The sequence below is a fragment of the Perissodus microlepis genome, chromosome 10, assembly GCF_051167445.1.
Source record: "Perissodus microlepis isolate ML-2025 ecotype Zambia chromosome 10, ASM5116744v1, whole genome shotgun sequence".
Lineage (NCBI taxonomy): Eukaryota > Metazoa > Chordata > Actinopteri > Cichliformes > Cichlidae > Perissodus > Perissodus microlepis.
This window is the reverse complement of record NC_140470.1, coordinates 17,518,905-17,533,568: the sequence shown is the minus strand read 5'-3', so window position 1 is coordinate 17,533,568 and position 14,664 is coordinate 17,518,905. Positions and strand designations below refer to the sequence as shown.

Here is a 14,664-nt window from a genome sequence, read left to right as displayed (position 1 = left end):
TCTCTCCCCAAACTACTTGTCCGTCAACATGCGCATATAAAGACAACGCACGTACTGTGCATGTATTGTTTAAATGTATTTTGTGTATATCCAGGTCCAGCTGTCCCTGTACACATACCTGTCATCGGAGTTCATCGGCACTGCCACCATCTACACCACCATTCGCCGCATCGGCACCGTCCTGCAGCTGATGCACACTCTGAAGTACTACTACTGGGCAATCAACCCCCTGGAGTGCAGTGGAATCACCCCCAAAGGTCTTGGTATGTTTACAGTGCACACAGTTTGCATGAACACAAAGGCATGCTCGCTGTAAGAAGAAAGACAAGAGTGAATAAGGAGCAATGACAGTCCCTTAGGCTCACAGCTCACAGTGTTTCCATTACTTCACCACTAGGGACTCAAAGTGCATACGGTGCACTCTGCCACACACACATGCACACACACACACGCACACACACACACTAGTGATAAATTGTGCGCAGTTTTAGGGTTCAGTATCAGGTCCAAGGACAGTTTGTTATGTGGACTGAGCCACAGCTGCTCTGGCTTTGCTTCTTTTATTTTTATTTTTTTTTGCTAATTTGTCAGATCCCATCCTCTGTGATTCAAATATATAAAGACGCTGCTGTCACACACATCACAGAACTAATACAGTTACAGCCAAACTAATGCGCAGTTTAGCTGGTCTATTACCTTAGTTTAACAGACTTAACTTTCTAGCATTAATACATGACCACATAAAGGCTTCCAGTCATCTATCCAGGAAGTTTATTTTACTTGTTTTGCTCTAAATCTCCATTATTTCTAAATTAATACGATAATTGTTACCTTTACACGCCTGTTAATGACTTCCTTCTTTCCTTGGTTGCGTTAAAACGCTTCGTCTCCTGCCTCGTGGCGTTGTTGTTTTCTCGGTTAACAAATGAATTTCACACTTGTCATGAAAATAGAGAGTAAATAATTCAGAGCTCAGACAGAAGATATTTGCTAGAATATACAGTAAAATATTCTCTTCTTAAAAGCCTGACAGTCGCCCATTTGAACCACATCAGTTTAACATTTAAACGACTCTTAAAATTATGATTATTTGAGATTTAAGGAATGTTTTCTTTCACAGTTATGAGCAGTAATTTTGAGCTTCTTGTTAATCATTTTCATTTGATTTTTATTGTGCTGTAATAGTGGTGCACTTGCTTTTTTGTTAAAAGATGGAGACGGGCCTTGCAAAAAAAATAGTTTTAGAAATGCAGCTCAAGAGGTTTTTAAATTGTAAAAGGGAGTTTTTGCTGACAGTTGAAAACTAAAGGTCACCTCAATACCTGAATAAGTGATTAACAACTTCAAATTGCCGTACAAATTTGCAGTGACATCGTACTCACAGTCATTTCAAATAGTTAAAGCTATGAATGTATATACAGTAAAGAAAATGATCATTTCTGCTATATATTACACAGTTGTCTTGATGTATGCTCAATCATCCAGGTAAGTAAATCCCCAAAAGTTGATTCTGTTCATGTGGACATAGTTTTTCAGTGGGAGAAACGTTTCGTCACTCATCCAAGTGACCCTAACAATAAACTGAACTTGACCCAACCTAAATCTTTGGACTAAAATATAAATTTTATTAAGATATCTACATTGTGGGCACTTTCTTTTGATCACCAATACTTTCTTTTGCAGTTCTCCACAGTGTGAAACAGATTTATGCCTCCACAATATGAGTAGTACATGTATACACACACATATTCAGAGTTTTTCCCAACAACCACTGGTGTTTATGGGAATGGCTGAGCAGCTTCTTTTGTGTATTTAAGAGTGAATAAGACCATTTCAGAAGCATACACTGCATGTTCTCTTTTCCAACTGCTGCATTTTATTTCTTAAGAAGAGAACAGGTGATAGCTGTGACACCTGTGTAAATAAATCTTTTATATTTCCTTAAATGTACCCACACCTTGTGCTTCTTGTGAATACAGTGTTTTTGGAAGAAGGTCTCAAAGATTTGTCCATGTTTTTTTTATAAAGCCACTATAAAACATATCTATTTTAAAATAACACAGGGCTGACTCAGATATTCAATTTTCCTTGCCTTTGTAATAGAGCAGGGAACAGCTAGCAGTGCTAGCACCGCCGCTGTTGTCACGCTCTGTAGCAGCAAAAGGTCGGAGGAAGCCTCACACTTTAATCAACCTCTCCTTTTGCCCGGGACCCTCCGCTGACTATGAGTACGCATCCCATGTCTCCATGGTAACAGACATGTGATTGGCAGATCCAAGGGAGCTTTTGGAATTTCTAATCAAGTGACTGTCTGGCTTCTTTTCTGTTTGGCGATATTACTGTTTGCCTGCTGGGATTTAGCCCCATAAAAAAAGCGCAGATAACAGTATAGCAGCAATTAACCTCAGACACATTCGTACTGTAGTTCAAAGCTAAAAGCAGCTAGTTGTGGTTTGAAAGCCTGCAAATGTATGCACTTGACTATACTGTATGAATGTGATATGCACTCATTTGCATAGTAATGGACAGTTATGTTGATCATACCATGAGCTTTGTGAATAAAAATGCATTCAACTAGCTGAAGAATGGGCTTGAATCCGAGTTGGAAGGATAATTTTGTATTTTTAGTATTTTCTTTTTCATCTTGCACCAGCCGTGGACTGAGCTTAAAATACCAAATTCCTTTAACTGTGTATTTTACAAATGGCTAAATTAGGTGGTGGTTGGAAGTTCCAAGAAAAGAGTGTGTAGTCTTCACAATAAAACCTCTTGGGTCTTTTGCTCTTAAATTGCATTAACTATAATCAGATGTCCTCCACTGAATTAAAAAAAAAAAGGGGGGGGCTCTAAATGAATTACACTCAGCGGACACTTAACGTACGACTTGTTAGTACCAGGCTGGAGCTCATTTTCCCTCCAGAGCTGCCTTAATTCTTCATGTCAGAGATTCAATGAGGTCCTGGAAGCATTCCTCTGACATTTTCTTTCTGCATTGACGTGATAGCCTCAAAGAGTTGCTGCAGATTTGTTGTGATGAGAGCCTTCTGTTCCATCACATCCCAAATTTGCTCGCCTGGATCTGGTGAACGGTGAGACCATTTGATGACGGTGAACTCCTTGTCATGTTTCATAAAGCATTTTGATATGATTTGAGCTTTGTGACATGGTGTGGTATCCGTCAGAAGGTGGTACACTGTGGTCTTAAATTGAAGGACATGGTGTGCAACAATAGTCAATCAAGTAGGCTGTGGTGTTTAAACCATGCTCAGTTGGTACCAAGGGACCTGAAGTGTGCTGAGAAAATATCCTCCACTGCCCATTACGCCCCCATCAGTCTGAACCGACTATACAAGGCAGGATGGAGCCATGCTTTCATGTTCATGTTTCACACTAAATTTTGATTTTGTCATTAAAATGAAATTGATCAGGTGATTATCAATTTTGGTAAGTTTTTGTTTAATCTCAATTGTCCCTATTAACCTAGTGTGGTCTTCTGTTGCTTGTAGTCGATCTGCAGTCAGAGATGCTCTTCTGCAATAATACCTTGGTTGTGACGAGTGATTATTTGAGTTACTGTTGTCTTCCTGTCAGCTCAAAGTAAACTGGCCATTCTTCAGATTGTTATGAGCTGACAGGTATACCTAATAAAGTGGCCAGTGAGTGTCTTAGTCATGACAAATGTCTTTTTTTTCTGTCTATTCACTTTTTTCTTTATGTATTAAGCCTCGTTCAGCCAATTTCAGCGACTTTTTCTATGTACTTTGTGTTAATTGTTGTAAAATGGGCAAATCTTGAGGAAATTCATTTTCTTTTTAGATCAAATCTGAAGTTTGTGTGTGTGTAGTTGTGGCAAAGGGCCCAAAGTCAGAACAAAATTGCACCACTTTAAACCTCTTTATCTCTCGAAAGCTTGCCATTATCCAGTTAAAATAAAAACTACTCGTTTGTTATCGTAATTTAGACTAGATAAAATTGTGCAGCCAGACTAGGAGCACACAAAGACGAAAATTAATTTCAAAGAGTAAGCGATGGTAATTAAACCTGCCCAAGGAAAGCTGTTTAGAAGAATATAAGCTTTATTCAAGGCGTCTTATGACAAAAGAGCTTTAAATAAGGAGGTTCCACTCACACCGCTTTCACCTGGCCATTTAATGCAGAGTGGCTGGGTAAACATGATGGATGGTCAGTGTCACCGTTCAGGCTACACGCACCAGCTTGACAGATAAGGATGATGGATCGCAGTGGATTGCTTGGGTGTCATGTTTTGGCTCCGTGAAGAGCAGGAGAACAGACTGAAACACGTACACATTCGGGTGATTGAAGGGCAACAGAGCGTGACAACGAAATGGAGGGACAGGCTTCACATCGTCTTCCTTTCACACCCTCGGCCTTTTATGTTTCTCGTGAGCCTACTTCTGCTGGCTAAGCAACAGTGGGTCAAGTCTTGCTTCTGAGAGGACGTGGTGCATTTTATTCCGTTTACAATAAACACTGTTTGCGATTGTATTTCTCTTCCTTTGAGGAATACATAATAAAGGATCGTTTCAAACACCCTGACACAGCAACATGTGAAATGACAAATACACACAAACTGGACATCATAAATGTTTACTGGTTCTAATAAACAGAACAATTCTGTTGGGAGTGATGAGGACACGTAGCATTTGAGGTTTATTGGGTTGCATTGTGGGTGCTTGGTTGCTAAAGGCATCGATACAAAAAATAGAGTAGTTGAGGAAAATGGAGAATAAGTAAAAAAAAGTAGGAAAGGAAGAAGGGAACTTTATCTGACTGCAGTGGGATTCAGAGGATAAATGTCCTTGTTTTTGAAGGGTGGGTCTTATATCATTCTTGTTTTGATCTAAATCAATGCATTTTTAGGCTGCCTGGCACCGCTTTCCATTAGCTAGTTATTTGGCAGCTGTTTTGAGCCGATTCATCACAGCTATAAATTCAACTGTATCTGACGTGCACATTAAACACTTAAAAAAAAAGAATGAAATACAGTTACATCAATTAAAATTTAATGCCATCATCTGAGTTGTCAGTTTTTTTGTCTTAATCATTTTAAAAGTGATAGAGTTGTGAAGCTTTGACGCAGCTAAATGTCAGAAGGAACAAACACTATTGCTCTTTTTGCATGTGTGTGTGTAAGTTGCCCAGTTCTAGATGAATCTGCTATAGAAAGCATGCACCTTTTCCTGAACTTTTAACAGAACTATAATAATTCAATTTTAGTTATATACCGCCAAGTCACCACAACAGTCTCCTCAGCCTGCTTTATATTTCAAGGTAAAGACACCACAATAATACAGAGAAACCCAACAATCAGATGACCTCCCTATGAGCAAGAACTCGGTAACACGGGGAAGGAAAAACTCCCTTTTAACAAGAAGAAACCTCCAGCAGAACCAGTGTCAGGGACAGGCGGCCATCTGTCGTGACTGGTTGGGGATGAGTGGAGGGAGGAGGGACAAGAGACACACTGTGGCGTTCTCAAAAATACATTTTAAATCATTTTTGCATCATTTGGTTTAAAAAACAAACAAAAAATGGCACAGCATTAAATCAACAGGCCGCTGCTTTCATCTTTACATAGTTCTACATGCTGTAAGTTAATCTTCATAAATTAAACTATGCAGATAAATAATAGAAAGTCTTTCACTTCATTCATTATACCAGCATGATGGATGTGACTAAAACTCGTAGCAGAGTAGTCGACAGCTCTTTTCCCTCCTGCATACAGTGCAGGTTTTGCCACATTGGCAAAATAATTGCTCAAGGGGAGAACATATCTTTTGACAAGTATGTTGACCATTTTCCTGAAGCCTTCATTACACACAGTGTTTAATGAGTGCACATTTTTGGCCTAATGGAAGGGGAATGTGTTGGTTATTTAAGGGCTTCTTTGTGTGCTCGGTGGATTTGCAGATGCGCTGTACAGGCTCGTTTTTACTGATGTTTGAGTTCGCGATGGACAGTTCATGTTACAAAGCACTGCACTGTTTTTCTTGGTCTTCATGCATTTATCACACTGCAGTTTGTGGTGTGTTTTGCTTTGCACATGACTTCTTGGTTAACATCACTTGAGTTAAAGCCAGAGTATTTCAAAGCATCGGATGAGGACCTTTTATAAGGGCATGCTCTTTGCCTTCTGTGAAAGTAAACTTACACGGAAAAAACTGTTAGTAAAATCTGTTAATGCTTTCTGCGTCAGTATATTAGAATTTTAAATCACCAAATATCGGCATCAGTGTTGGATGCTTGTCTGTGTAGGTTCTCAGTCATCCAGCTAGTCTAGTTTCTTGAAGCTTCTGCCGTTCTAGAACTAAATGGTGGATACTGCACTTTGAAGCATCAGAACTGGTGACCCCAACAGACTGAATCAACTGACTCTCTGATTGGCTGCAAACTGGACAATTTGAGAAGAGGTCAGTGAACATACCGATATCCATCAGGGACAATCCTGACCTCCTTCTGCACCACTCCTGCACCACTGGACAGGCAGTGGAGCATCTTCTCTAACAGACTGATTCCACAAGGACAGATGCAGGAAATCTTTTGCTACATGTCTGCCAGAGAGGCATGTACCAGATGTTGTTGTGGTTGTTGTTTCTTTGCGAGACTGCTCGCTGCGATTTTTATTTTAAATAACTGATTTTCATTTTGAAAGAGAGACATCAATGCCAAGTTTTTTAGCTTTGGATAAATAGTACCACAGGCCAGAGTAAATACTTGATGATGCTTGATTTTTGGGGTGAACTGTCCCTTTAAAGAACCCATTTGCTAATAAAGGCCTGTGTCAGTTGAATGAATGAGTCACGGCAAAATGGAGCGCTTGAAGAATGCAGCCAATTTCAGACCCACACGAGAAATGCCTTGTGCTGTGCGTCAGATGCTTTTGTGGGTTTTTTTTGTTTTTTTTTAGCTCGATTATCTCTGTGTAAACCACCACAGCAAACAACTGATCCAGTACCAAAGCTGTAAAGTATATACAGTGGATTACAGCGGTTGTTTGGTTTGGATCACATTTTTGTGAATTACTGCGTCTTTGCTGTAATACGTTAGATTAGTACAATCATAAAATATCCAAATTGCCACTAGAGTTAATGACAGTTATTTACAGTCATATAGCAGAGTGAGTGTGTGCGAGCGTGTTTGTGTTAACGTGTTTTTCTCTGCTCTCCAGGAAGCCTAATAAAATCCAATATCAGTAAACACCAAGGCTCAGTGGTGGGCTTATTTAGCCGATCATTATCGAGTGTAAAAATGTATTTTTAACAGGAAATTAATTTTGTGTTTGCGCGTCTTTGTCTAGATGGACCACGACCGTCCCAAAAGGAGATCATCTCACTCAGAGCCTTCATGCTCCTCTTCCTCAAACAACTCATACTCAAGGTAAAATGAGAGAAACCGATTTACCGTGATCTTCATCGCATAACATCCGAGAAATCGCTTCTTTTTTAGCTTTCTTTTCCTATTATGTCCTCTGTTGTTTTTTCTCCTGGGGACTGTTGGCTTAATCTAAAATGTGTGTGTGGAGAATTGCATTATAGATTTGCAGCGTGAATAAAACACTGTAGCTTTTGTGTTTGTGCACTCTGATATTGATTTGTTCCTGTATTTGCGTGTGTGTGTGTGTGTGTGTATGTAAGGAGGTTGTTACTGCTTCATGGTAAAAATGCAGCCAGGAACAGAATTAATGAAGCGGTGTGTAGTTAATAAGAGGTAAAAAACAACAGGAGATCACGAATGTTTAACTGAATGTCTGGTTTTCACAGGACCGGGGCGTGAAGGAGGACGAGCTGCAGAGCATTCTCAACTATCTACTGACCATGCATGAGGTAAATGCTAAATTCTGTATTAAAATAGACACTGAGAGAGGGCAAAAGAGGGAAACGGAGAGACTGTGAGAGCGGTTGAGTGGAGCTGGTGGCAAAATGTGCATTATAATTTGTGGGCTGAAGTTATGGTCCACTTAAACGAGTGAGTGTGAGTCAGCTTCAGTGCTGTGACCGCATGAAAAATGGAGCAACAATGAACTGAACAGAATGTTCTCTTCTGTAACAATTATATCTATTCTTGCTCTGAAATGCCACCTGCTATTCTGTAATCCACCCCTCCGCGTCCACCCTTACAACTCTTCTGTCTTTGTCCTCTTAATCCTGTGTCCGTCTGTCCCACAGGGCTTTCTCCATCTCACCTGCTTCATCTTTCCTTTCTTTGCAGGATGAGAATATTCACGACGTGCTCCAGCTGTTAGTGGCCCTTATGTCTGAACACCCGGCGTCCATGATCCCTGCATTTGACCAGAGAAACGGCATAAGGTGAATGCTGCTCACACATCTGCATACACATTAAAAAGGTTTTACACAACACCAGAACCTGAAAAAATAAGTTTATGGTTAGAGCTATGCTGTTTGTGTCAACATAGGCATCCATATGCATCTATGTTGATATCTATATTAGTATTATATATTATTTTGTTATAATAAAACCCATGATTTATTATGAATAATTAAAGTAGATAGTGTTCATTCAGAAAAGTGTAATATCTTTCATAAATCCCCAAACTGCTGCGTCATAGGTGTTGTGTTTCTTATTATTATTACTATTTGCCTCCTTGTGCTCTTGGCAAACTTTTAAAAGAATAGGAATGGTAGATGTGGTTTATACATTAAAAATCATTAGTTTGCTTCTTGGCAATTTATTGTTTGAAATTAAAACAACAGGATGCTTTCATAAGGTTTTATAGGTGCATAAAGATTGAAAATATGGCAGTTTAACAAATTGCTACTTGGTTGCCAGGCAGCATGATAGCGTCATAATTTCAACATGCATAATTTAACTTTTGTAGACGAGTTAAATGTTAGTGTCATAAAATAAAAATTGTACAGTGCTTTTAAAGGGTGATATAGGTGTATAAACGCTAAAAACTGACCATTTTAACCTGTTGGCAGGTGGCTAGAAGGCAACATGATGATGTTATATTATCTGATGTAGATAAGAACCTTCGGGGGTCTAAGATTTACCTATGTGCCAAGTTTGGTTGCTCAGCTCCTGGTGGTATAGGAGGAGTTTGGGGACAAAGAAACAAATAGAGATTTAGTATATTGTAGTAGGATATTTAACAAGTGTCTCCATAGTGTAGTGATTTACACATTTGCTCAGCAAACCAAAGATTGCTGGAGAAACAAGTCGTTTTTGGAGTTGTGTCAGGAAGGGCGCCTGGTTTAAAAGTCAAACACGCTGGCCCCCCCACTGTGGCGACCCCTTGTGACAAGGGAGCAGCCAGAAATAAATGTTTAAGAGCAGGTCAGTGAAATCAAGGCATATACCAACAAAAGTTCGAATGTGACCTGCTGAAGTGTGAAGATTGCAGGAAATGAGGCCATCGATGTTTGACTTTTCACTTCTGTACCAGTAAGAATTGCGTTGCAAATTGTTCAGAAAGAAAAGGACCTGTTGTCCGAAAGGTTAAATTCATCGAGCCAGAGGTCAGAATCATCATCGGGGCCTTCTTACTAACAAAGGCATTGCATTAAGGTGGTAGGTGGGCGGATGTGTTTCTTTGATTCATAAGAAGAGTTCCTTTGTAACAGCAGACTAATTGAATGTGGGAAAACTGAGATGGGATGAGTCCGACTGATATAGGATTTTAAAGATCAATATTTGGTCATTTATATATCTGACATATTGGCCAGTTTTTTTCCTAAAATTTGATATGTGTAGATATTCAAAAGCCAAATATTACTTATGCTCTGCCTGACTGCCTAGCTGGTTTTATTTGTGGTGTTGCAAACGCCTGTGCCCTCTGGTGGACAAACTGTGCAATGTCAGTATTCGTGGTTGAAGGGTGTTTCTCCCATCTCTTTACTTTTTAAAGTTTCATTTATTGGATGTTATAAATCCTGATACTGATATATCAGCACCACTCTAGTAATTACCCTTGTGTCAGTCTGTTCTGTTCATCATCCATAAAATGTGAATGTTTTCACAGTGGGCTGCTTTACAGTAAAAGAAAGGGAGGGGGGGTGGAGAATGTGTTGGTTTTTGGTATGAAGCCCCTTTCTAAAACCAGTGAAAGATTTAGACATAGATTTAAAATTTACTCAATAGTATTAATTTAATTGTTTAATTCAGATAAAATTCCTGTAGTTTCACATTATGTTTCTCGAGTAGCTCGAACTACGCAGCCTTTTTCAAAGACGTACCCTTGCTGTGCTTGTAATTCCCCCAAAGCACAACGACACATGGATGTCTTTTTGGTTGCTATGGTAACTCTTCTGTTGCTAGAGAGCTAGTTGCAAACTGTGGCTTGTTCCTCTTATTTTTATTTTGATGTACTGTGTGCACGCTTCTTTGAAGAAAATGCTTCAGTCAGTGCTCGTGTTGCAAACTGTGACTCTTAAGAATGTTTGCTGAGTTTCAGGCAGCAGGTGTTTACTACACAGCGAAGAACCCCTAATTTTGCCCTTGTTTTTTTTTGCTTTATGTTTGCTATTGTAGTAAAGAAAGATGTTATAACTGTCTCTCTGACCTGTGACTCTGTCTCACATGTTACAGGGTAATCTGCAAGCTCCTGGCCTCTAAGAGTGAGAGTATCCGGGTCCAGGCACTCAAAGTTCTGGGCTACTTCCTCAAGCACCTTGGTCACAAGTCAGTACTGCTTGCTGAGCTTTCCTGGTATATTTCCTTTGTGTGGTTTTCTGCAGCACTGAAGTGAGGGAGTACTTGATATTTTCCTATAATCCTTTTATCTTTTACTACTAAACCCCCCCCAAAATCCTGCATCAGTGGAGGGAGATGGAGATGTGCCACGCATAGTGTAGGTTTGAGTGTGTGGAAAGACACTGCAGTAAAGCTGCAACAGTGCAGTCTCCACTGAACCTTAGAAAGACTGTTTGTTTGTGTGTACACCAAGATAATGCCCTCGTCATCATGTCCAGGCGGAATAATCCTTTTGACAGTGTGCACTGGCAGGGAGGTGGAACCTTGATGAGCAGCAGTGAATGCTGGGGGATTTATTCATCCCATGTGACAGCCGCGCCTCTCGCTGCCTGACATGAGAGCAGGCTGCCATAATGCACCTGAGCCCTGCACCGTCAGCCCCCCACCTACTTAACATCTGCTTTAGCCAAACATCCCGTAGGGCTGCCCCTTTCAGTCTACATGTCATTTCATTGCATATGGAAATTTAATATCGATCCTAATCGGTACATCAGTCTTAAATTAAATAGTAAAGCCAATCATGCATACGTTACAGTAAAGTAAAAAGTGCTTTTTCCTAATAATCTTCAAATATTCTTAAATATACTGAACATTGTCAGGTGGTATTAGATTTACTGATAATCTGATTTCTCATATTAAAAAAAGAAAGCACAATAAAAAAATCAGGGTTCTGATAATAGGGTTCTATAATAACGTCTTAAAAGCCAGTGACATTTTGAATAAAAGATTATCTTACCCTGAACTTATCTAGACATTTCCCAGCAGAACTGCATGTTAGAATATAAATGTCTGATGTAGCCAGAGCAAAATCTTTAAAGTTCATGCGATGTCCACTGTAAGAGCGATCTAGGTAGCTGTCGACTTTATATTTAAATAAATACACGTCTGCTGCTGTGTTTCTTCGGAAGGTTTTTTCCAGCTGTCAGTCAACTCAAAGCGCAGCTACTCCTAAAAGGCAGATGGCCTACTTTAATCATGCAGTGTAATGCAGAACTGTGCGCAGGTCTTGAGCCATCCCTCAAGTCCTTAAAGTGGTCTTGAGTTCTCCAGGCTTTTCAAGTTTACCAAGTTCGTTTGGACATTTGCTGCTTTTTCAGCCATTTTCAGTCCAGTCCTTGTACCTGACCATGTTCAGCTGAGCTATCTACAGCAGTATCTGAAAGTCATGTCCTTAAGGAATAGGAGAAAATCCAGCAATAAACTGACACAAGACTTGGTAGATCTAGCTCTAGCTGTTTAGTTGATCCATCTACTGTTCCCTGAAACCTCATCAGAAATGGTCTCTGTGGAAGGGTGGCTGTCAAGAAGCCATACTTGAGGAAACAGGAAAAAAAGGGTGAATTGTGCCAAATTACACAAGAAATGGACTAAAAATCAGTGGCACAAATGCAGAAACGTGCCAGATTTTGATCCACCATGCAATGCCATCTGGAAAGCAGCCTTATTTGCCAGAATGACAGTGGTCCCACACACTGTCAGTGCAGTGAAAGCATGTCTGGATGGGAGACTATTAGTCATGGATTGGTCTCCCCAGAGCGCGGACCTCAACGTGGGATCATCGTGGGAGAGAACAGAATAAAAGGCAGCAAACATCCACAGAATAGCTTCAAATGTGCTTCAAGAAGCCCAGAGAACTATTCCTGAAGACTACTTAAAGAAATTACAACAAATTTTGGCTCAGAATTGTATAAACAGTGTACTTCCATGTGTGTTTGCACGTTTCAGTAAATCGCTGGATCTTTTTTCCATTTTCCCTGCAAAATATAAAGAAATGAGGAGTAGCTCAAGACTTTTACACAGCACGGTAGTTTAATACCTGTCGTAGTCGTCTTCACTGCCATCCTCCACAATAGCCTGCCAGACTCGGTAACAGCTTCTTGAGTTCAGTTACACTGAATCTATAGACTTGCCTTATTATGACAGCCAGGTATATAGACGATGCTTTTATTTATAAACCATTTTGCCTCGAGTTTATTCAATTTTTTAAAACAAAGTTGGAAGTTTGAGCTGTATGTCAAAACCAATTTCTCTAAATGAGAGTATGTTTTTGGAAAATATAATTTAAACGGCACAATAGTAGCTAAAGTGACTCATTATTTTGACTGTATATGCGCGTGTGATTAAATCCTCCAAAGGCTTTGGTCAGGAATATGAAGGCGCTTCAAGCATTATTCATTTAATTCAATTGTAAAATATACTCAGAAGTTATTCATCCCTGATTTCTGAGCCTCTCAAGTTTAAACCCTCTTATAAGCACAATTTTTACCCACCGGCAAGGTAACTAATAAAAGTTAATCATTCACAGCCATATGAGCATTGCCCCGCTACCTCCTATGGTGTCGTTGTATTGTTAATGCCTCTTGTCAATTTCTCTTGTTGGTATTCAATTCGTATCCTCTCTGGTCCCATCATAGCTGACAGGGCCACATGGTGCCACCTGCCAATATCAGACCGTCACCCGGTCAGTGACAATCAGTGTCAGTTTCAACTGTCATAAAGCCTTTACAAATGTGTGTGTTTGTTTCCCTGCAGGAGAAAGGTTGAGATCATGCACACACACAGCCTATTCACGCTGCTGGGCGAGAGGCTGATGATGCACACCAACACCGTCTCTATCACCACCTACAATACTCTGTACGAGGTAGGTGAATGTCAGTAAATATTACAATGGATCAAGCCATCGGATCTGAGTTGTTGGAATCTGTGTGTTTATAATTTAATGACTGCTGTCAATCTTCTAACCGTGCAGATTCTGACTGAGCAGGTCTGCACTCAGGTGGTTCACAAACCACACCCAGACCCCGACTCCACTGTCAAGATCCAGAATCCCAGTAAGTGCATAAGCACTTCACCTCGCATCTGCGTCTCTCTGCGGTCTTTGGTCTGCCAGTAATGGAGTGTTTTGTTTGTTTTGCCTTTTCTTAATGCGAGTAAACAAACAACAAAGCGTAAATTGAGAAGCTGACACTGTTGCCATTTTCCACTTCTTGATCTCATTCCAAATGCTTTCAAAATATTTGCTTCTTCTTCTCTCTCATCTTGTTCTTCTCTAACCTTTACTTGGTTTTCTTTTTACCTCACACCCAGTGATTCTGAAAGTGGTGGCCACCTTGCTGAAGAACTCCAGTCCCAGTGTGGAGCTGATGGAAGTCAGGAGACTTTTTCTTTCTGACATGATAAAACTCTTCAGTAACAGCCGCGAGAATCGCCGGTAAAAAGCACACAAATCACTGTACCTGCACTTATCCAGCCGTGTTCATTAGCTCCTCACTGTGGCTTTTATTTTGAAATCAAACTCATGCTACAGCTCATCTCACATGCTGTCTGTTTTGTGCACCAGCTGCTTGCTGCAGTGCTCCGTGTGGCAGGACTGGATGTTCTCCCTCGGATACATCAACCCCAAGAACCCAGAAGAGCAGAAAATAACCGAGATGGTGTACAACATATTTAGGATCCTTCTCTACCATGCCATCAAATACGAATGGGGAGGATGGAGGGTCTGGGTGGACACCCTTTCAATAGCACACTCCAAGGTAAGAGTGGGACATGCACAATTCAATAACAGTTCCCAGTAGTCTTATTTCGTTTAGTACAAGTATAGCTTGTTATTTCGATTATGTTATTTCTGCTGTATTTTATATTTGGTGGTATGGCTCTGTCCTGGGACTTCCAAAGCCTTCCATGTACATACATGAATGCCAAAGATGGCGAGATTGGCAATAAGACCGAGCAAGAGCAGTGAAGGTGTCAATAAAAGCAAACGTGACATTAGTAAAAATCAGAAATGGCAAATAAAAAGGAGGAGCTATTGTAGAGGGGAGTGCAAAGTGGCTTGCAGATCGGTAACAACTGCAAGCGAGCTAATGTGAGATTGTCCAATAGGAGCCTTAGATAGGGCTTAAGCTCATGTGGGCTGCCACTGATGACAGCTGT

General features: G+C 40.3%; 1 protein-coding gene across 19 annotated transcripts in view; it reads left to right on the top strand.

Moving 5' to 3' along the window:
* Positions 1 to 14,664, top strand: part of nbeaa (neurobeachin a) — a 103,140-nt gene that overhangs the window by 55,638 nt on the left and 32,838 nt on the right. For all 19 annotated transcript variants that reach the window (XM_084942569.1, XM_084942568.1, XM_084942558.1 and 16 more), the window contains exons 13-21: positions 95 to 263; positions 7,319 to 7,398; positions 7,782 to 7,844; positions 8,230 to 8,327; positions 10,567 to 10,659; positions 13,264 to 13,372; positions 13,481 to 13,562; positions 13,819 to 13,942; positions 14,072 to 14,264. In XM_084942569.1, coding sequence (XP_084798695.1) covers positions 95 to 263; positions 7,319 to 7,398; positions 7,782 to 7,844; positions 8,230 to 8,327; positions 10,567 to 10,659; positions 13,264 to 13,372; positions 13,481 to 13,562; positions 13,819 to 13,942; positions 14,072 to 14,264 — 1,011 coding nt within the window. The remainder of the gene's footprint in view (positions 1 to 94; positions 264 to 7,318; positions 7,399 to 7,781; positions 7,845 to 8,229; positions 8,328 to 10,566; positions 10,660 to 13,263; positions 13,373 to 13,480; positions 13,563 to 13,818; positions 13,943 to 14,071; positions 14,265 to 14,664) is intronic.